The sequence below is a fragment of the Maylandia zebra genome, linkage group LG8 (assembly GCF_041146795.1).
Source record: "Maylandia zebra isolate NMK-2024a linkage group LG8, Mzebra_GT3a, whole genome shotgun sequence".
NCBI lineage: Eukaryota > Metazoa > Chordata > Actinopteri > Cichliformes > Cichlidae > Maylandia > Maylandia zebra.
The window spans coordinates 2,179,092-2,202,455 of NC_135174.1; the positions used below are offsets into that span (position 1 = coordinate 2,179,092).

The 23,364-nt window shown below is 42.3% G+C and overlaps 2 protein-coding genes across 2 annotated transcripts; one reads left to right on the forward strand and one right to left on the reverse strand.

Moving 5' to 3' along the window:
• Positions 1-1,779: 1,779 nt before the first annotated feature.
• adoa (2-aminoethanethiol (cysteamine) dioxygenase a) lies at positions 1,780-6,743 on the reverse strand. Its single transcript, XM_004570381.6, has 2 exons — positions 6,145-6,743; positions 1,780-3,747 (listed from the first exon to the last, which is right to left on the reverse strand). The coding sequence occupies exons 1-2, from the start codon at positions 6,478-6,480 to the stop codon at positions 3,292-3,294; spliced, it is 792 nt and encodes a 263-aa protein (XP_004570438.3). The 5' UTR covers positions 6,481-6,743; the 3' UTR covers positions 1,780-3,291.
• Positions 6,744-22,030: 15,287 nt separating this feature from the next.
• LOC143419989 (uncharacterized) lies at positions 22,031-23,157 on the forward strand. The gene is given in 4 exon segments (XM_076887852.1): positions 22,031-22,164; positions 22,450-22,623; positions 22,625-22,859; positions 22,861-23,157. Coding segments are annotated over 4 exon segments (840 nt in total).
• Positions 23,158-23,364: the final 207 nt, after the last annotated feature.

The following is a 23,364-nucleotide window of genomic DNA, read 5'->3' on the forward strand; positions in this document are numbered from 1 at the left end:
TTACAACGAAAATTTTAAAATGAACCCTAAAATTTACAGGCAACCAATGAAGAGAAGCCAAAACTGGAATAATGTGTGACCTCTTGTTTGTACCAGTTAAAAGTCTTGCCGCTGCATTCTGTACAGACTGAAGGCGATCCAGAGCTGATTTGTTGAGACGCGTAAAAAGACCGTTACAATAATCCAAACGAGAAGAGATAAAAGCATGAGTAATCATCTCAAGTTCTGCCTTTGACACCAGTAGCCTGAGTTTAGAAATGTTTCTTAGATGATAAAAACTGTTCCGGACAAGTTGTTTAGAGTGTTTCTCAAGAGACATCGAACTGTCAAATACAACACCTAAGTTTCTGAGACTCGACTGAAATGAAGGGTCTAAAAAACTGATACTGCCTAATTTCTGAGAGCATGTGATCAGGTGCAATAATCAAAGTTTCTGGTTTATCTGCATTTAACTGAAGGAAACTGTCATTTAACCATTGTTTGATTTCTGACAGACAATTATTTAAACAAGACAATTTATACAACGAGGAGTACAAGACACTGATCCAAGATTTTCTTGAACGCTGTCAATCCAACTACTTGCATTTTAACACCAACAAAACCAGAGAGTTAGTGATGGTAGTATTTGTATTTGTATTCTATTTTTATCTTATTGTATATTTATTTTATTTTATTCTACTGTATATAGTATTTTATTTTATTCTATTCTGTACAGCTGTGTACTGTATTTATTCTTATTGTATTCTAATTTTTGCCTCATAACTCTTGCACTGTCCACTTCCTGCTGTGACAAAACAAATTTCCCACGTGTGGGACTAATAAAGGTTATCTTATCTTATCTTATCTTATGGTCTTCAGGGGCTGCACAGAGAAGAGGGACACTTTGAATCTGGACAGAATGGTGAGGAAGGCAGCCTCCTCTGTTTGCATAGCGCTGAAGAGCCTAACAGACCAGCGGGCAGTAAGCGGAGCAGCATCACTAACAGCCTGCAGTTGGTTTCCTGCTCCACGGACAGACCAAGGAGATCATTCCTCCCACAGGGCACGCGACTTGCTAACGCCAGTGGGTGGGTGTAGAGACTTTAACATTACTGTCAGCATTTCTCACTGTTCCACAGTCTAATGCACACTGTTCACCATGCACCTTTATCAAAAGGTTATCTATAGTGGACTTTTAAATTTGTAGCTTTATATTAAAATATAGAAACATTCTATTTATTGGTGTTTATTATTATATGTCTATAATATTTGTGGATATTGCTGGAATGTAGAATCTGTGTAGTGCTCTCAGTGTAAGGTTGGCTGTCACGAAGAACAAAAAGGGAAACAAAAATGGTGTTTTATCTCCCACTGTTCCCAACGCGGGTCATCTCATCGCTCATTTTCTCTTATTGTAGTCTTTAACTTACAATTTAAGCACCGTTAGGCAACTGTTGTTATGATTTTGTGCGACATAATTGAACCTCAGAATCATGGGATGACAGAGAGCAAAAAGGCATCCAAAGAAGAAATATCCTTCAAAGAGTCTGGAGAACTATTCCTGAAGACTACTCAGAGAAATTACTAGAAAGCTTCGCTAGAAGAGTTCAGACCATGATGAAGAATAAAGGCGATTATTTTTGTTTATACACTGTATTTCTATTTATTTTCCATATGCTTCTACTTTCCCTAGCAGAATAAGAAAAATCAGGAGTGGCTTGTGAATATTGCAAAATACTGTACGTGTCACGTCGGCAGTGGCAGACGAGTGGAGGTTGGAAGTAGGACCCAGGAAGCAACTTTTGATGCGAGTGAGCTTTATTTTAAGAGGTAGGAGAAAACAAACAGAAACAGCAAGGCGAGAATAAAACTAACAAAACAAACCTGAAGCCAAAACCAGAGACGCAGGGAGACACGGAGGGAAACCATAAGACAAAGGAGGGAGATCACACAGGCAAACCAGCAACTAACAGGCAAACACAAGGCTTAAATACACAGAGGGATAACGAGGGAAAGAGACATAGAAGGAGGACACAGCTGGGAGTTATTGACAAGACGAGACAGGAAGCAAAACTCAATACATTTAGATAGGACACAGACTTTCAAAGTAAAACAGGAAACATAACTTGACTAGGAGGGAACAGCAACCATGGAACACAGAAACAGAAACCAAAACGAGAAAAGATAAACAAAGACAAAATCAAAGTTCAATAACGATACAACAACTCAAAACACCTGGTCACTGACCCAGGACAGTACGAGTTTCTGCAGGCATTCTGGAAAAATACAATATGTTGATTGGGTCAAAACAGCCCATCAACAGCTGACAGCACTTTCCCTCAGGATCAGCACTGCAGACTACACTCTGACTGTCAGTGGTGCAGGTCACTGACAGGGCCAGGCAGGTTTCTGCTGAGTAACTCAGCACCCACCCTCCTCCCAAAATATAGTAACTTTCGTCAGATTTTAAACTCTATTAACGATAAAAGACATTTTTTATTTGTGAGCATCTTCATCTGTTTTATTGCTCCACATACATTCATCATCAAAGTAACAGCATCATGGTCATACTGACACAAATGTGTGTGGAGTCAAACGTAGGGAATTCCAGGCATAAGCTCAGGTGACATACGTAGGATTCACGTCAAAGACAGTGAAAATGGTTAAAATATTAAAGTTATCCAATACATCTTCCATTTCCAGCACTTAGCCATAGCCATCTTTGTAAAAACGGCTTTTTTCTTTCCTCTAATAACTGACCAAACCTGTTTAGGAAGCATGTCATGGATAAGTGAAAAGAATAAAAAGAAAGCGTAAATATAATGTGTGCAGTGAGTGGGTACATGGCCTTCTTCATAAGTGTACATTCATTATTCACATATAAGGCAGACAGGAGAGCTGCAGGCTTTGGCAATGTGGAGGCTCTCTGCAGCAGAGACCAACAACAAGCAGCACAGCAGAGATCCTAATGATACCCCACCATTCACAAAGTGTTGCTAATAACATTCATCAGTGTACACGGCCACATAATGATCTGAAGGAAAACACCATATTAGGAATGAGAATTCCCCGGGATCACAGGGATATTTGTGGAAGGCTGTTCAGTTGTCCTGACTCCAGGAGGGCTTTAAGTCAGTTTAAGCCTGTGTATACCTCTGCACTAATATATTATCCTTAACCAAGAGCAAGGCAGTCAGTCCAGGTAACTTCCAGGTGATTATGACTCAATTTTTGGTTTTCCTTCTGGAAGATGGCAGAACAAACAAGTCTGTAATGCTTTGTAGTGTGTTTGCTTTCGAGCGCAGGCTTCTATTACACAGAGACTGCAGGCCCTGGGTATGATTCCCCACCACACCAGAAATCCTCCGGCTGAGGGATTTCTAAGAGCCACACCTCCTCTTCCTTCCCCTTCTCTCCCTGCTGTTCCTGGTGACCTTTTGCATCGGTTTCATCTTCCAGTGCACTTTGCAGGACTTTGTAATAGTGACAGTCTCGCCCATCATCTGAATTGTACGGAGGAGCCAGGATGTCCAGGAAGGCGGCGGGCCCATCGACTGCGTAGATCTGGTGAAGGTTATCCCGCACAGGAGTGAGGAGACATGGCCCGCTGTTCTCTGAGTACTCAACCACTGAGCGGAGCACGGCACGCCACACGGAGGTCATCTGCAGTGGGGGTACCGGGGGGTCAAATACGGGTGGGACTGTGGTTACAGCCAGGTTTTGCTCCAGCTTGTCAAAGCAGCGGACGTTCACCTTTCCATAGAGAACCTGGACCACAGGACAGGAAAAAGTTAGCAAGAATGGAAACTAGTTACTTGCTGACAAAGAGATATGCAAATAGCTTTAGCCAGAAGTTAAGAACATTCAGCTTCTGGATAGCCTTCCTAAAGCCCCGACCTTAACAATGTGGGGACTATACTTAAAAGCCAGGTCCATGCTGGGAATCCAACCAGTTTAAAATAACTATTCATGTAACTATTATAACTGTTTAGTCACATGTGTGAACAGAAGCTCATATTCTACAGGTGCGACAGCTAATTGTAATCAATTACATGTATTAGGTCATTTTTACATGTACTCAGTTATTTTGATTACTTTGGCTGGAATGGATCCGTGTCCAGCCGTGTTTTTGTCCTTACTGCTTCTATGGGTACAGGGTACAAGGTCAGTAGCAGCCAGGAGCTCCTGCGTGTGCACACCTCTATACATGCAGACAGTTTGGCAGTATATTAGTCTGGAGCATTCAGATGTGCATTAAATGGTAAATGGCCTGTATTTATATAGCGCTTTTCTAGTCCCTAAGGACCCCAAAGCGCTTTACATATCCAGTCATCCACCCATTCACACACACAGTCACACACTGGTGATGGCAGCTACATTGTAGCCACAGCCACCCTGGGGCGCACTGACAGAGGCGAGGCTGCCGGACACTGGCGCCACCGGGCCCTCTGACCACCACCAGTAGGCAACGGGGGAATTGTCTTGCCCAAGGACACAACGACCGAGACTGTCCGAGCCGGGGCTCGAACCGGCAACCTTCCGATTACAAGGCGAACTCCCAACTCTTGAGCCACGATCGCCCCGCATCGCGATCGCATTAATAACACAATCTTCCTGGGAGTGGATGTCTCACTAAACTTACTCCAAGATCAGACGATGCAATCCTCAGAGAAAGTGCAAAAATCCCAAGAGAAACATCTCGGCTTCTAAAGGCCTGCGTTAATATGCTAAATGCTAGTTCATGACAGTACAACTAGAAATAGACTGAACAAGTATTGACTAATTCTAAGAGTTGCCAGGAGAAAGCCCCATCTCGCTATTATGAAAATGTCAGCACATCTGAACACACCACACGATGTCTGGAACAACATCCTTTGGACAGATAAGACCAAAATGGAGATGTTTAGCTATAAGATACACCACCACACTGGAGAAAACCAAAGACACCACATCAGCACCTCATACCAACTGTGGTGGAGGGGTGATCACTGGTGTGGCAGGCACAGGAGCTGAACAACTTGCAATTGGCTTTTTTGGTTTAAAAGCGTTTATAACAAACAAATTAGTGCACTCTGACACTTCTAGTAGAAGACAACCACAAACCCAAACTAAAAACAATCTTCATACTGAGTATTTAACAAGCAACAGCTACTTTTGGCTGCTCCCTTATTCACAAATATTTGATTTGGTAGATTTGTACAGCAGATGCTGATTTTTGTCTCCTACCAAATACCTCAAAATGTTAAAGTAATACATTATGATTTTTCTCCTTCCACACGATGTATGTCTGCATACAGTAGATACACAGTCTGTGTAAAATATCATTTATTACAGTGTCTGTATGACGCAATTTTGGTCAAGCTTTAGCTATCAGACAGATAGCTCTAGCTGTGCTTTGGTTGCACCGAGGTCCTCTGGCTGCAACATCAGATGTGTTGTGTTTTGTTTTCACTGAACGTAGCACTGTGCATTCTAGCAGACATCACTACTTTAACTAGTCTGTCCAAAGGACATTGTGGTTTATTCACACACGACTTATCTGTAGTGCCATGTTCTCCGGCAATCATACAAAAAAGCCATACTTTTCCCCAATTGTACTGACATGAACTGTATCATATAACTTATTAACTGAGGCCTGCACAATCTGAGATGGAGCTCTTGGGTTTTTCACACCTGAGCTTTGCATGGTCTGACTACGAGGTGAACTTGTGTTAGTGCACACCTGAACGCTCCAGACCAGCAGAAGAGCAAAACGTCTGCTTGTATATAGGTGATCACACTCACCAAATCTGAAGTCTGACCTGGAAGAGCTTTGGCTCCAGCACCAGATGTATTTCTGTCTGTCAGTAAAATACTTCCATTTCTATGTTCCTTGTTACAAATGCTGTGACCACAGCCACCAATTACATTTCTTTACAATAGGCCCACAACTGACTGTATCAGAAAGGCACCAAACGGTGTAACGCAGCATCCATGTTGGAAAAAGGACATAAATGACTCCACCCATCAAGTATTTAAAGGTGTGGGCTAACCGTAGTTATTTAGCCTGCTGACCCTACGTGGGTTCGAGTGGAAAGTTAAAGGTATGTTACGCACACGTCCAGCTAGTTAAGGCTTCAACTAGTTAGCTTAAATGGCGTTAGCTGAACACAGAGGTGTAAAAACCTTGAGCATCCCGTTCATCCCCGGGTGATCGTGAAGCGGTATGGACGCGCCGCTCCTCAGCAGGAACACACCCATACTGAACACCTCCGTCTCGCAAATGTGCATGTAGGTGACCGGGGGGCTCTGGAGCTCCGCTGCCCCGGAGCTCGAGTTGGTTTTCCGAGGAGCAATTTTCACGTCGGAAGCCCTGACGGCAGTTACTAAGGAGATTAGCCCATTAAGTTTGTCCTCAACGACTTTAACGTCGCCGTTGGCAGACGACTGCAAGCCTCTGAACGTCGTATAGGCTTGTTTCGCTATTTTCTGGATGAGAGGAGTTTTGTTGTCTCGCGGCATGCTGTCCCCAAAATTACAAAAGCAAAGAACTTCTCGGCGTCTCTCTGCCAGGATTTCCACCACCTTTGTTGAAGTGCCACATAAATCCTGCAGTGTGAGCAGATGTACTGTAGGCTCGGCCAGTTCAAAAAGTGCGACTTTTATCAAACAAACAAACGCAATTCATAGTGAAAATGTCTGATTTGAAGCCCAGATCAGAGCCTCCCTCCACTCATTCTCCGCGGTGTCGCCTCCTCGTCCTCGCTCAAAGAGCCTGCGCATGAAGCAACAAGCAGCGTGGGATGTGAAGTGTAACCTGAACACTTTATCGTGGTCTTCTTCGCGTTAACGCGAGCAATGAACCACTGCGCCATCGGATCCTGTTTAATACACACCTTTGTGCAACTGTGGAAGACTGGCGGGTGTACAAATGAGCCCGAAACAATAAAGAACAGCTCCGTCTGTCAGTGACACTACATTTCCCAGAGGTCCCGAGGACGCAGCCGAGTTTGTCGAGGGGAAGGCCAGACAGGCCACTGAACTCTCTGTGGCCCTCCCCCGCATCACATCCTCCGTCTCCGTTTCTTTCCTTCTGCTGAGGCTTTCTTTTCTCTTTAACTTTTCACACCCATCCACGCCCACACACACCACGACCATAAGGATTTTACACAACAGATGTGTGAAGCTTTGCCATTTTTTGACATAAAGCACTAACAGTGAAATGCACCTGTAGACGCTTCAAGCAGATAGGATGAGGGTTTCTGCATTTCTGACCCAATGTTTTGAGCTGTTTGTGAGTGTGTGTGATTCATTATTATATCCTCTGTTTGTTGTCTGTTTATATTTTGGATCTTCTTATTGGTTTTATGATATTCAGTTTTGGTCCTCTTTGTCGTCCCCCTCTGTCTCCAATGTCAAGTCCCCTTCGAGTTCATGGTCTGTCTCCAGGGTCCTAATCCTACCATTCACAGTCCTAATGACAGAGGCCTCAGTTCCTCATGTGGTCCCTTGGGAAAGTTAATTGGCCACCCCTGCTTCAGAGTGACAGGTCATTGCACGTCAGTACAAAGAGAACTATGAATGAATGGTTTGATCAGGATAAAAATCATGCAACTCATATCTTCAGTTCTTACAGAGGGACAGTGCTCTGCACCACCAATCAAAACACCAAGTGAGAGAATATTTTGAAAGAATGCTGTTTATTGTTAAAATATTCCAGGATCCATGTGGCGAGGTGATGCTCCACACTTGTGTAATACAGCCTGCCATTTAGGGTTGTGAGCACAACTCCATGCAAAGTAGCTAAACATTTTTTCTACTTATTTATTTATTTTGTTTTAGTTTTTTGTTTGGTTTTTTATGGGGGGAGGGGGGTGTCATATTCAGTGTAAATGTACTTATTATATTTTGCACACTAAGCACACTAGTCAAGACAGGGTAATGTGTGTAAAATAGGCTGGATAAAGTCAATGTAACTTTGAATGGTATATGATATTTTATATAAAAGGGCAGAAAAGAAAGGCATAAACTGAAAGCGATAGGATGTCAGTTCTAATACAAATACAAAAACATAATGATATGAAAATGCAAAAAAAAGTATTTTGCTGATCTACACACACACACACACACACACACACACACACACACACACACACACACACACACACACACAGCCTAAGAGTTGACCATTTTGTTGTTGTGGTTTTTCTCTCTAGTATCAAAGGATTACTACAGCCAAGGAAATAATAAATGCATAAATTGGATCTTTTGCTGGTAATACAGACAGCTAGTGGTAACTACTAAATCACAGATGCTTTGTGTGTACGATGTGACCCACATGAAGGCCTTAACCAGTCAAGTCAGTTTCCTTACCCACGGCACCATTCCAGTACTGTTACAGTGCCATAATTAGGCTGCCTTGCTGCTAGCTCACAACAACCTGTTTCTCAAGCTTTTCTTGCAGACGTTTTATCTTTTCTTCATGTTTTTTATATTGTCTGCTTTCATCATCACCTTTCCTTTGTGCCACTCTGTATCAGCTAGTTTGTTAGCTAAAGTGTGCAGTGGAATCTGTCAAACTGAAATCTGCACCAAACATAGAAGCTTGGATGACAACATAAAGACGTTTCAAATTCACTTCATAGTATTTAGCAGTAAAGGTACATCCAAGACATGTAGGCTGTTAGGTTTGGTAATCTCAGTCTCTTCCCACATAGCAATATTGGTATGGCCCGGATCTGGCCCACACAATGTGCTTACACATGACCCACACACCGCAAAGAATGACTGCCTTTTGGTGGCCCAGATCTGGCCCACACATGGGCCAGCACAAGGCCAGTTGCAGACACACTGCTGGCCCTGTGCTGGCCCAGAACAGTTTCAGCTCTGGCCCCAGATGTCAGCCTAATGTGTACCTTAATCAAGCCATGTAATAACAACATGTGACTAAACTCTGTTCAGACAGTGAATGGACTGATTCTTATATAGCGCTTTTCTACTCTCCCAGATTACTCAAAGTGCTCTATACAACATACCACATTCACCCAATCACACACTTTCTGCTAACTACATTCATATACATTCACTCTCGACATGCAGACTGGAGGAGCCAGGGATCAAACCACTAACCTTCCGATCAGTCGGTGACCTGCTCTACCTGCTGAGCTACAGCCATCCACTGGCAACGTTGAGTAAACCCTCACTAGGTTTTGGATAAAGTGTACACTCACAAACCTGTCAAACCTGCATTTGAAACGTTGGCTACCATAGCAGTATAGTACTGCAGTATAGTATAGAGATTGGTGCAGTATTTCCAGTAATGTGGACGCTGTATAGGACTGTTGAGAGAGGGAGCTAAATCACAAGGCTGCTGATGTAGTGTTATCTACACTGCTACCCTCGCCAAGCTGTGAGTAGGGATCAGAAAATGGGCTTCCTTTAAAGAGTGTCTGGGTTTACCCTTTGGGATAAGGTGAGGAGCTCAGAGCAGATCTGCTGCAGCTCTGCTTCAGAACGAGCCAGCAGAGCTGGAATTCTTCCAGAAAGGAATTCAGGGCATCTCTTCTTGGATGGATGAATATTTGCTACTACAGGAATATCAAAATGTTATAAAACCTCTAACGTTACAGGAGATGATACACTAATTAGCAACTTCGTGTCTGACTTGGAATCACAATAGAAAGATTAATGCAATAGCACAGGTTCAAATGAACTAGTATTTTTCTTTAATCCTTTGACAAACTTATTATTGATACTTTTAAGAAATGAACAAATATTGCAGCTAGTACTCATTTTACCGTCCAGAATATAAGTTGCATAAAACAATATTGAGTTATGTGTTCACCGAGGACAAAGCAGCAAAGACCCGTGTTTGTTTGAGATCTTATTTGCATTTGGTGCTGGTACGCACACATAAAGCCAACATTATTCCCTGGCTGTTTAAAATGTGCATGACTGACATTGCAGAGAAGTCAAGTAAGCTTCATCATGCCGTTGCCAGAGTCGCAGCCAAGGACCTGAATGAAGCAAGTGATTCTCTCGCTATCTGCTTTTTGCATCGCAAAAAATGCATGTTTGAGGATGCATATATAATGTTTATATGTGGACGCTGACATATGTAAGGGTGAAAATCAACAGTATGCTAAATACACTGAATAAGGTTTTGAAAACACAGCGCACACACACACACACACACACACATTCCTCTGTCCTCTGGAATCAGCATATTGGGACAATGAGACAATGACAACAGCTGCTTATGGATCACTTAGTGGCCTTTGTATTCAGTCAATACACAGCCTGTTCTCTGTCATCAGAGTTGTCATTATTTTGCGATGTGTTCCACTGTGAAGCATATGAGGAGTCTTTCATTTGTTGGCCCCTGTGGCCTCAGTGAATCAGGCCATCATTGAGAAAGAAGTGAACTCTGTTGTTCATAATAAAATGCTAACAACTTGGGCCAAACATGAAAATTCATTAGCTTGCTGGAAAAAATGTCTGCATATCTTACAGAAAAAGACAATGCAATGCTAATGTTTGTTCTTTCCAGCAAAAAGACGTCTCTTTAGACCAAGCTTTTCTGGGGATTTTGTTCATCCGTCAGCGAACTGTGAGAGGCAAGAGATGAACATGTTTATATATACCAAACGATGCACAATTGTATTATTCGGGCTTTTGAATTTGGGTTTTATTTGGGCTCCAATCTTTTCACCTTAAGCCTAAAGGTGTTCCCTCATACTCTTTGGAGAGCAGCAAAATACACACTGTCAGTTATAGACATGATATAGAGTGGTTATTGTTTTTACCCCTTTAAAAAATCTGCAGCTAATACTCACAATTTCAAACTGAAAGCAGAAATTACAAATACAATTACACCAATCAGTCAATAAAATGCTTCCAACCTGTTCATTTCTTTGGGTAAAAGTAGATGCATGCGCCATGAGCAAACAAATGAAAACAAGCAAATCAAACATTTTTGGTTTTATAAAGCGGTTAACAATTTCTGCTGACGTGTTGGTAAGAAGTTTGAAAAGGTCCTGTTAGAAATAAATACTCAACCTAAACATTCGCTGTGATTGCATATTGACCGTATGGTGAAACACAAGCTTAAAAATGGACTCGGATACAACTGTAAATTGGTTCATTGACCGAAATCCCAAGTGTTTAAAGACTGGGGAAGGAAATTCAACAGGATTTCTCTCCGGAAATCAGAAAAAGGGCTCTAACAGTGCAATACAGGGTAATACTTACCACTACTATACTTTACTGGTCCTGTGCTAACTATAAGCAGGGCTGAGACGGTATGCAGGATATTCCACCGTGTGGTGCACTCCAAGAAAATCATACAGTCTTGACTCGCTGGATTTAGGGCCACTTAGTTGAAAGAGTCTGTGCAAATGATCCTTTGATTAAACATTTCTATCCATAGGACAAGAGGACAAGAGGGCTCATTGAACCGTCTAATGAGGATCAAATGATGGAAATCATGGCTGTGGCCTTTAAAGTCACCACATCTCAACACCTGTGGGAGATTTTAGGCCAGTGTGTTAGATAGTGCTCTAAGCATCATCATCAAAACAGCAAATGATGGAATATTCTTTGTTTATGTTTGTGTTTCATCGCTCCAGACACCTGGAGAAGCCGTGGATAGTGGAGGACGAGCTACGGGTGCACGAGTGGCTCAGAACCTTTCGCTTGCTTTGTTACCTGTGTGCATTTATGTCACTACGTTTGAAAATTTAAAAAAGAATTGTTAGAATGGTTGTTGTTGTATTTTTAACATGACAGGTTTGATAATCTCTTCACATCCAGATAAACTGGTTCAGTCAAACTGTTTCACAGCAGCAGGTTAATAAAGGTTTGTACTGTCTCATCTATCAACCTCTTTCTTTATGTCTCTGATTCTTCGGCTGTAGACCTCGACCACACAGCTGAGATGTACCTTTCCATGAATAATGACATGAAAAGGTACTCGCTGAGAGAGACATACACAAAACACACAAGCAGGTTAAATGCTTCTGTATCTGCTGTAAATTATTTAGTAATTATTAGTTCAACATTAGGTAGAGGGCAGAGGGGAGTCAGTCACATGGCAGGAGCTCATAGTGTGGGCTGCCCACACTAAGCAGAGCCTAGCAGGACTGAAGCTGTCAGGGTTCCTGGGTCGGTGACCCAGTGTTTTCAGTTTTGTTCATGTTCAGTTTATTTTGCCACTTCCATGTGTTCACTTCCTGCTTTTCCTGTGTCAGCTCGTCTTGTGTCATTAGCCAGATTATGTTCAGCTGTGTACTCACCGGTCTCTCATTATCATCCTCATCAGTTTGTGTATTTAAGCCCTCTCTTTCTACTCGTCCACTGTCGTGTCATTGATGTTGATGTCACGTTGTCCTTCCCGTGTGTTCCCTCAGTTCAGTCAGCCGTTCAGTTGTCTAGCCAGTCAGTGTCCATTCACCCTCTGCTCACCCACTCCCAATAATAAACCTTCACCTACCTGCCAGTCCTGCGTTTGGGTTCCTTCTTCCTCGCCTCCACACAACGCCTGACAGAAGCATACTGACTAACATTTTACCAATACCTGGATCAACCCTTGTAATCCACACATGCACAGAAATCAAACCACAGATGTCCATAAATTCAGTTGCGCAAGAATGAGAAATGACACAGGGACATTAAACACACGGACATTTATTACTTTATACAAATGTTGGTGATGACAGTTCATGGCAGCGTCTGTATGGAGAAACCAGTCCCATCATTGCTCATGACTTTGACCCACTCACCACACAAACAGTCTCTAAATCCCGAATGCTCCGTGGATCCTTCCCACAGATTCGGGTCAGGTGATTGGCTGGGCCGTTCCAGCAGCTTTACTTGATTTCTCTGAAACCAACAGTTTCCATTGGCTGTGTTTGAGATCATGGTCTTGCTGAAACATCCATCCTTGTTTCATCTTCATCATCCTGGTAGATGGCAGCAGATTTTAATCAACAATGTCTCCATTCATCCTTCCTGGAGTTATATTTAATGTCTCAGTGCTGTACGCTGAATAAACAGCCCCCCACCAGGATGCTCCCACCTCCAGACTTCAGTGTTATGTTGTGTTGGTAAGGCCTTTTGACATCTAAACATAATGTGTTCAGTTTTGATCTCATCTGACCAAACTACATTCTCCCAGTATTACACAGACTTGTTTTAATGTTGCTCAGCAAACTTTGGTGCCCTGGAGTCTTGCATGGTGAGTGTGCGCACAGGTCATGGTGGCTGAGTGCATTACTTATTGTTTCCTTTGAATCTGTTGTACCTGCTGATTCCAGGTTTTCCTGTAGCTCTCTATGAGTGGTCCTCGGCTCTTGGACAACTCTTCTGACAGTTCTTCTCACTCCTTATCTGAAATCTTGTGGGGAGCTGTGGCTGGTTTAAGGTGAAATGATGTTCTTTCCAATTCTGGGTAATAGCACCAAGAGCGCTCACTGGAACCGTCAGAAATTCTTCTGTAACCAATGTCATCAGTATGTTCTGGAGCAATACGGCTGTGAAAGTCTTGCAAGAGCTCATTGGCTTTACCCATCATGAGATATTTTGTGTGTTCCATCACTTTGGAGTGAACCAGCTGATATTAATTAGCATTAAGTGGCAGGATTGGTAGGGTGGTCAGGAGCACTGTTAGAAACATATTTACTTAAAAATTGGTGATGGATTTGATACTTATTTAACCTGCTGTACTTGTATTTCATGTGGTATAATTAAATAATTACAGATCAGTGAATAACGATGCATATTTAAATGCAACAATGGAGTGTAAGTTACCATATATGTATATTATAATCAAAACATATGTATTATAAGTTATATAGGTGTAGGAATTAACAAGCATTTGCCTCCTCCTACTCTACATAGGATATATTCATGTGAATGTGATCGTTTTCTTTGATTTTATGTTCATTTGCAATTTCATGCTCAACATTTTTTTACTTATATGTCAAAATAAAGATTTGATTGAGAATCATTTTATTCAGGTTTTCCTCAGGTTTGAATGAGTTCCCTCTCTCACGCTGAGATTTCTGACAATAAAACAGGTTCTAAGAGTTCATCCTGTCCTGTATAGTGTTTCCTTATTATAAATAACGTGCTGGGAAACATAGCTGTGCTGGCTCACAGTGGATAAGAGAGTCAGTGATACAGTGGTACTTCACTTATTTCAGCTTTCACATTGAAATGAGGATCCAGTTGTTTTTGGAGCACTGGATTACTCTTCATTTGATGTTAACTTCTTCTCTGACTTGTGTAATAATTTTGAATACTTTTTGGTTTTTGTCTCTTCTGAGGGGAAAACTGAAGGTCAAGCTATAATCTACTGCATCTCTATCAGTCAGCATTCAGAACCACCAATAAAGTGTAAAACAATGGGGTGGAACCAGCCCATTTATCACTGCCATTGCTGCTTTGATAGAAACTATTACCTTTGTGTATACTCGAGTGGCTTCCTCTGTAATGTGTGGTATTTGTATGTGATGGTGTGTATTCCTCAAAAAACAGTACACCTTCCTGCTTTATGTCATTATTTCCTTACTGCTTGCATGGGGATTAAGAGGGTAAGTAGCAGACAGGTGCTGCTAATGAAATGCACTAAATTAAATGATCATTTGCGAGGATAACCACCTTTATAAAATTTGGTTTTAGTGGGGCTTTCAGCAGTTTGTTGGCCTGGAGCGTTAAGGTGTGCATAAACACAGTGTCACAACTTTCCTAGCTAATTTACTCCAAGATCAGACAGCGAAATGCTGAGAAAAGTGCACAAAACCCAAGAACAACATCTCGGATCTCAGTTAATGTATTAGAGGTGACCATTTCTTCTTATCTTGAAGCCACAGGACCTGAGTCAGTGAGTCAACCATCACCTGAAGTCAACGAGTCAAATATGAGGTCATCTGTCCAACAGCTAAATCCAAAATTGTGTCAAGACAATAATTCCACAACATAACAGCTGAAAAAGAAAAGACCCAGTCCAGACTTCAGCCAGATTAAAATGTTGTGGAAGGCCCTTACGAGAGATGTGTATAAATGTTGCATGAAATCTTCAACAAACTGAAGCAATACTATAAAGAAGAGTGGGCCAAAATTTCTTAATTAATAAAGTCATACAGAAAACAGTTATGCAAAGTTATTGCTGTTAAAGGTTGTTCTACTGAAGCTACTGAATCATCGTTTTTCACAGGTCTGCATAGAGTCCTGTGAAAACTCTGTTTTTCATATGACTGTACAGAGAAGACAGGTGAGGACTGAACACAGCAGGAAACAGCAAGGGAGGAACAGACAGTCACAGAGGAAGGAAATGGTAGGACGGATAGAAGGAAACTAACCTACAAGGTAAAACAGGAAGTAACCAAAGACAGATAATACAAGACATGAAAGGTAATGCTTGTTTTGTGCTCGAGCAGGGGGAGACACCTGTCTCCAGATAGTGTCAAAGGCAGTGTACAAAGGATGTAGTACAAGCAGTTTTTGGGCCACTCTTGCTTGCGATGCTGTTGGAACGTGCGAGTCGTGCATTCCACCGTCATGACCATTCCACTGGTCATCCACATCCAGTAACTTAGGACTGCATGGGAGCATGTTTGCGATGGGGGAAAACAACTCTCTGCTCATTGTCCGAATGGAAACCTGTATGCAAAGTGACACATTTGCAGGTCCATAAATTACATTTGACTATAAACAGAGAAGCCAGGGACCAGGATGCACAGGATATACATGGTTAACCTATCTGTAACCATTACACATAAACTCGCGTGGAGGTGAAGCTGATTTTCTCCTTTACAGAGAGGAAAGGCTGCTCCTGAACTCTGAGTGTCCCATCAGGACGTACAATCTCATTTGGAAACTAGGATAATTTGTGATTTGTAATTAAGCTGTGTCAAGATTAAAGTCAGTTTTCTATAGAACGGAAAGCTCTGTTTTTACCCGTGGTAACTTCCCCTGAACACACAACTTGGTTGTGAAATCACCAAATGAGTTATTTCTGGCAGGGCTAATTTCTTGTCTTCATTCCGACGGTACTGAATTGTATTTACTGTTATATTTATATATTCTTTATAGATTTTAATCACCTTTTTAAATCCTTGCCTGACTAAATCCCTGATTGATCATTTTTGTGGAAAACTCACAAAATGCCTCTTTTTACATGAGGGCACACCAAGCCTAGAAGAAAAAATTCCAGTTAAATTGAGAAGTTGATAACCATCATCATCATATCTGTTATCTGGCTTTGTCGAGCCAGCTAAGACAACAAAAGCCTGGCTGTGTTCAACTTCATTTGTAGTATATCCCTGTGGCCCTTAAACAAATTAGAGCGCAATGTTTATTCAAATAGAGTCTAAGTTGGTCTGATCATGACTTGTCACTACTTCTGACTGTGTGGGGGATGGCTCACTGCAGATAATGTAGTGACAGCAGGGCTGCCTTTTGCTATGCTAACGTTGTGTTTGTCAGATGCCAGAGGCTTCACTCTCGCAGACACACCCTCTACCTCCGTCTTTTCCTGTTTAAATACAGACAAAACTGCAAATACTGCCCAAACCTCTGAATTGCTGCAGAAAATGGAAACTGGTTGGATAATAATGAGGAAAAAATCAGAGAAATCAGAGAAAACACTGATTTGAATTCATGGCGCCAAATCAGAGCAACCATCAACTCGAAACATTGATTTGTGGAGATTAGTGCTATGTAAATATAACTGGATTGAATTAAACTTTACAGTGCATTTTGTACAGCCTTTCATTAATTCTGCATATTCGTGAAGATTTACCTGATGCTAAGTACATCAAACTGCTGCCACACACATCCAAACCCTGATTGAAATACTTCATTATTGTCATTATTATCAATGTTTGAACCAACCACGCTGAAACACAATGTGAAGCTTTATTTTCAGAAAATGCAGGTTTAGTCTGGATTGAGCTCAATGTGAAACTTCCCCCAGATGTTTGTGGAGCTCTAAAAGGAGAGAGTAAGAGTGTCTGAGGAACAGGAAGGCCCCACCTCCTCCACCCCCACCCCCAGCCAGGCCCTTTGTTCCCTGATGATGTATGAGACAGCATCTCCCTTGGAGTACCACAGCAATATGACAGCAGAGCACTAACTCTGTCTCATAATGGAGACTGATGGGATGGCTCCAGTGCTCTTCACTTTGTCTACTACTAAGATTGAGCTGGTGCTGCACTCCAGGGCACAATGGGGCCCTTGGACACTTTGACAGGGACTGTCGTAAGAAAAGAGTCAACCTGACAGCAGCTCGCGTATGTTGGTGATGCTGGGTCTGCCACAGCCTGACAAGTGGATGGATGGATGGCATATCAGGGGATGAAGACCTGCACAGGTCTTTGTGGGCTGGATACCAGTAGAGGAGAGGTGAGGGGATCCCTGGTCCTCTAGTTCCTGTTGAACATTCCTGAGATGACTGAGTTTGCAAAAATCTCCTTGGCACATTCACAATTTCTGCAAGCCAGGGTTATTTGATTTCTGGTATCAAACTACAGCAAAGCAGGATTGCAGTGGATAGTAATAGCAAAAAACGAGTAACAAATATATGTCAGCTGATTGTTGTTTGGATAAAATGTCACTACAAATATTGGATGGAATGCCAGGAATTTTAGTCCAGCCATTGGTGACTCATCCAGATGGAACTGTAATAGCGCTTCGTAACTTTTCAATTAATACCATCTACGGCCAAATATCTTCAAGAAACAAAATATGACATGCTCCTCAAATCATCTCGTAGTCAGCAAGTGTTAACTATCTAACTTTAAACTAGTAAATCTTTTTTTTATTCTTTTGCCTGTTCCATTTGGATCTTTAGCCATCAGATTTGTTGTCTGAAGGCCAAGAAAGATGCCAAGTGGAGTTACTTTACCAAGTGGATCATCATGGCCTTGCCATATTGGTCCATTTGATTGACCTTTATTATAATTATGTATTTATTTTATTTTCATTTTTTAAAGATGTGACAGACATGACTGGGGGAAAGGACAGGGAGAAAGAATGAAAGAAAGAAAAATAGAGGAGAGAAGAGACGGTGAGAAAGGGGGAAGAAAGAAATAAAAACAAACAAAACACCTGGATCACCTGTATGGAGATAAAAAACCAGAAGAGAAAACAAACAACAAAGAGCAACATAATAAAAACAACACCATCACAATAAACTAGCTAACAATAGATAACAGTAGATACTTTTTTAATTTCACCTGTTGAGAATGAATGAGAAAACAAGCAGAAGTAACGAGAGCAACATAATAAACAACATCACGATGATCTATGTGAATATGACAGTAAATACTAAATATTAAACATTATTGTGCAGCACGTAAGATCAACAGAACACAGTGTGCTTTGAGGTAGGAGCCAAAAAGGGTGTAGTTTGTGGGTGTGATCACCCGTGTGTACACCTGTGAGCATGGACGTGCTTTTTAAAAGGTTCCTTCATGTAATGATCTGCTAGAGGGTGTGGGGGGCCACAGCCCCGTCCTCCAGGGCATGAAGCAGGTATGGTGGCCGAAGTGGCCCGAGCGAGCCCCAGGCTCCAGGCCCCGATAAGCAGCCACCAAGGAGTGAGCCGGTGTGTACCTGGACGCCCATCCCCGGACACAAAGAACCACCAACGCACCGATGTCTGAGGGCATCTGCCACTGGCAGGGGAAGTGGTGGGGGGAGATAGGCCTCCAAACCTTGGAGGGCCTGAGATGTCCCCAGAGAGGTGGCGTCTGATACCCAACCTGACATATAGACACAGACATACAGGCACACACAGATACAAACATCCATTCCCACCCTCATGCTCTCATATGCACTTACTCCACACTCAACCAACGTGGAGACAGACATAAAGAGACGCTGTACACACGATCACACTCCCCAAGCATACTCTACGAACCAGGTCTAGGTACCCTTGCCCCTGGAGGGGGAACTGCACCCAGACCCAGGTGGTGTTACCCTTTTCCCTGCGGTGGGGAGAAGCAGACCGCCTCGACTCCGCAGCAGCAGGGAGGCCCCACACTCCAGACCCCAGTCGGACGGCCAAAACTAGTAAATCTTAACAAATTCAAGCACAACCCTTCCCCTCACATTTTTCATCAGTGTAATCAACTTCTACAGAAACTACTAATGCGCAGGAATCAGACAGGTAGCATTAAAACAGCTCCTGGCTGTAGCTCAGGAGGTAGAGCAAGTCACCTACTGATCGAAAGGTTGGAGGTTCGATCCCAGGCTCCTCCAGTCTGCATGCCAAGTATCCTTAGGCAAGATACTAACCCCAAGTTGCTCTCCGATGCATGAATGTGTGTGAGTGTAGTTAGAAAGCACTCAGTATAGAAGTAGTGCTTGGCTGGGTGAATGTGGCGAGTTGTATAGAGTGCTTTGAGTACTCCGGGAGAGTAAAAAAGCGCTATATAAGAATCAGTCCATTTACCATTAGCATGTCCTAAAATATGTGAGGATTTGTTAAGGTGTTGTGATTCGACAGAACTGCATTTTGGTTTTTTTTGTTTGAGTTTCTTGTTCTTGACTCAGGTCTTCACCTGAAGGCAAGTATAACAAAGACACATGGTGCCAGACTGTTTCCATTGATGTGGTGATTCTTCAGCTCCTTCAGTTTGTAATCCTTTCAAAGTTTCATTTGATCCGTCCCTTTTCCCACATGCTCTTCATAGCTGCTCATCTGAGAGGCCCGTTTGGAATTGCTGGCTCACAAATCAACTTACCTGCACTCTGGTAAGAACTCAAGCTGTTTTCTTTCTTCTTCTCACTACCACATGGATCTCTGCAGCCTACACTTAGCCTTCCTGCCCCCTCTTTCCCCAGGAAACCCACCTCGCTGAAGCAAGGTCAGAATCTTCCACATTGTTCAATAGGGCCCTAAAACTTTTTGGAGAATTTAAAATGTTATTATCTGACAATGTGGACAATCCAGGAAATTAGTTCTTCTGCTTTTTAAAAAAAATAAAGTTCTAGTATTTTAGTAGCCCAGCACTAAGTGCTAAGTGCAGTTTCCAAGTGCAGCTTGCTAATCAAATTTGCAATCCTCAGCTAATATTTTAGCACTTCAATCTCTCTTTCAAATATGTCTCAAAAAATCCAACATGGTAGCAGCCAAACTGCAGTCAGCAACAAATGAGTAACTACATCTGCCTTTCAGTTCAGATATCAAAGTCAAAGTCACTCAAATATAATATAAAAACATCACACCACCTTTGTTCCTAGTCACCCAACATCGTTTAGCTTAATGGTGCCAAAATCATCAGAATGTTGGTTGTTACACTGTAAAATTGTCATTTTTGAGTGTGTATTACATCCCCTTGCTTCCTCCTATTGTTCTGTGCGTGCATTTCAAGTCTGATCAATTGAACTGGATAAAAATAAAGCAGTAACATGTAGTTTGTAGGAAAAACTGCAAGTTTGATGTGATGGTGAAAACTTCTATGTTGAACAAGACCAAAAAGAAACCCCTGGCTAAATTATAATAATGATCAAGTTTTAGAGGGATGACGAAGTAGAAGAAAATAGAGTGATGCATGGATGATGAAAAGACCAAAGAATATGAGAAGAAAAACATGGAACAGGACTGATACAGGTGGAGTGGCAGGGAGAGAAAGCACAGTATGTTTGTTCAAGAGGTTGTTTGGATGCTCTTCTTTGCCAGGCTCTCGTGCTCTGTGTGCGTGTCTTTGTGTAGTGGTGTAGTGGGGACATTGTTCACATATTATATTGTATTATCCATTCAATAATTGAGCCTCCATCTCTAAAAGATCATAAAAATAATTTCCTGCCTGAGTCATGATCTGTACGCATCTAGTATAAACACACACACACACACACACACACACACACACACACACACACACACACACACACACACACACACACACACACGTTTGTGATGAATCATTTCCTCTGACCACGATAATAGTGTCATTAAAGCATGAATCTATACATAGAGGGCCAGCTACAATGGCAGACAGGATTTAGAGGCTATGTCAATGGTAGTTTAATCTTTAATTTAATTAAGAACAGAAAAGAAAAGGTTACAACTGGAAGACATTTGAGAAATGATGTATTTTGTTCTGTTTTTAAAAATCAGGCCAAGACAGCTCCGCTTCCTACTAACAGAGACGGTGATCTCATCACTAATAATGAAAGTAAGCATCCTTTTTCTTTCACTTGTCCAATTGAAGGTTGTGGGGTGGAAGGGGTGGGGCCTATCCCAGCTGCCATCAGGTGAGAGACCTATCTACGTCTGTCTAGGTCTAAAACCCAAGACAGGCTGACCGTTTATTACAGGGCCAACACAGATACAACCATCCATGATCACACCTACCATCAATTTAAAGTCAGAAGTTAACCTAAAATTACTAACTGCATGTTTTTGGACTGTTTCTTTGAACACTGGGAGGAAGCTGGAGTACCCGGAGATAACCCATGCAGATATGGGGAGAACATTCAAACTCTATACAGAAAAGCAGTGGATTCAGGACCTTCTTGCTATATATGCAAGATCACTAACCACTGGCTGTGCTGCTCCTGAAATATAACCAGTATCTATAAAATAAAAGTCTAGACATTGTTAGCATAGCTTAGCATAAATAATCGGTAAAGTCAGAAATGAATAGCCTAATCCAGAAGTAGGCAACTCCAGGCCTCGAGGGCCGGTGTCCTGCAGGTTTTAGATCTCACCCTGTGTCAACACACCCAAATCAAATGATTCGTTTATTTCCAGGCCTCTGGAGAGCTTCAAGACATGTTGGGGAGGTAATTTAGCCATTTAAATAAGCTGTGTTAAATTAAAGACACATCTAAAACATGCAGGACACGGGCACTTGAGGCCTCGAGTTGCCTCACCCTGGCCTAATCGCACCATAAACAATCTTGAGTTGATTTGTACATGCCAGCTTGATTGGAGTCAACCAGTGGTAAACTCTGTTCATTCGCAGTGATTTGGAAAGGCACATACACAGGCTCCATAGAAGACATATCACAAAGCCATGAAGTTTAAGAAATTGTCTGAACACCTCTGAGACATCATCGTAGCATGGCACAGACCGGGGGAAGGGAACAGAAACTGTACTGGCCTCGTAGAACCACTTTCTACTATCCAGGAGTTAAACACCTCCACACAAAAGTCGCTGACGCCAGAGTGGGTTTAGACTTTGCTTTATATGGCAGGTGTGAAACTGTAACAACAAAATACAGTGTATATGAGTGAAAAACTAAAATAATTACTTGAGGAGCTGCGTGACCAAGTGCTAATGCTAACACCAAACAACTGTCTACAAACCATGAATTAGCATGCGTAATACAGCATCTAAGTAACTGCTATTAATCAACATAAAGTGCAGAATAATAATGCATACTCACAGGGAATGCCTTTTTATCAGCCTCTCACAGAATAGATCACATTAATCAGTCGATTGTCTGAGTCTTTCTGACACTTCTCCTGTCCGCACACAGCCATGCCTTTCTCTTAAAGGGCCAGTGGACTACCCAAACAAAACAAACGTACAAACTTGACAATAGTCAGAACAGAAACATTTGTGCAGCACTGAATGTCCCAATAAGCACAGTGGCCTCCATCATCTGCAAATGGGAAAAGTTTGGAATGACTAGGGCTGCCTGTAGGCGGTCTCTCCAGTCTGAGTGATCGGGGTAGTCAAGAAGATGACCGAGAACATGATGGTCTGACAAAGCTACAGCATTGCTCTGTGGAGAGAGGAGAACCTTCCTGAAGGAAAACTGTTTCTGCAGCACTCCATCAGTCAGGCCTATATGGTACATTGGCCAGATGAAGGCCACTCCTCAGTAAAAGGCACATGACAGCCTGCCTGGAGTTTGCCAAAAGACATCTAAAGGATTCTCAGACGCCTTAGAGAAACAAATTCTCTGGTCTGATGAATTCTTTGGTCTGAATGCCAAGCATCATATCTGGAGGAGACCAGGTGCTGCTTATCACCTGGCCAATAACATCTCTACAGTGAAGCATAATGGTGCCAGCATCACACTGAGGGTATTTCTTTTGGCAGCTCGGAGACTCAGTTTGGAACTCGGAGACTAGTTAGGGTCACAGAGATGAATGCAGCAAGATACAGAAATATCCTCCCTGCTCCAGAGGACTTTGGACCTCAGACTGGGGTGAAGGCTCATCTTCCAGCAGAACAATGACCCTAAGCACACAGCCAAGATAACAAAGGAGTGGTTTCAGGACCATTCTGTGATTCTTCCTGAGTGGCCCAGCCAGAGCCCAGACTTGAACCCAACTAAGCATCTCTGGACAGATCTGAAAAGGCCTGCGCTCTCTTATCCTCATTCAACCTGATGGAGACGGCAAAGAGGAATGGGAGAAACTGTCCCAAAATAACAGTTGAGTAC

Bases quoted from the DNA above. Each gene is read 5' to 3' on its own strand.
- adoa (XM_004570381.6), bottom strand. From the start codon at position 6,480: ATGCCGCGAGACAACAAAACTCCTCTCATCCAGAAAATAGCGAAACAA. The intron at 3,748-6,144 runs GTTTTTACACCT...CCTGTGGTCCAG, and splicing joins GGATGAACGGGATGCTCAAG to GTTCTCTATGGAAAGGTGAA.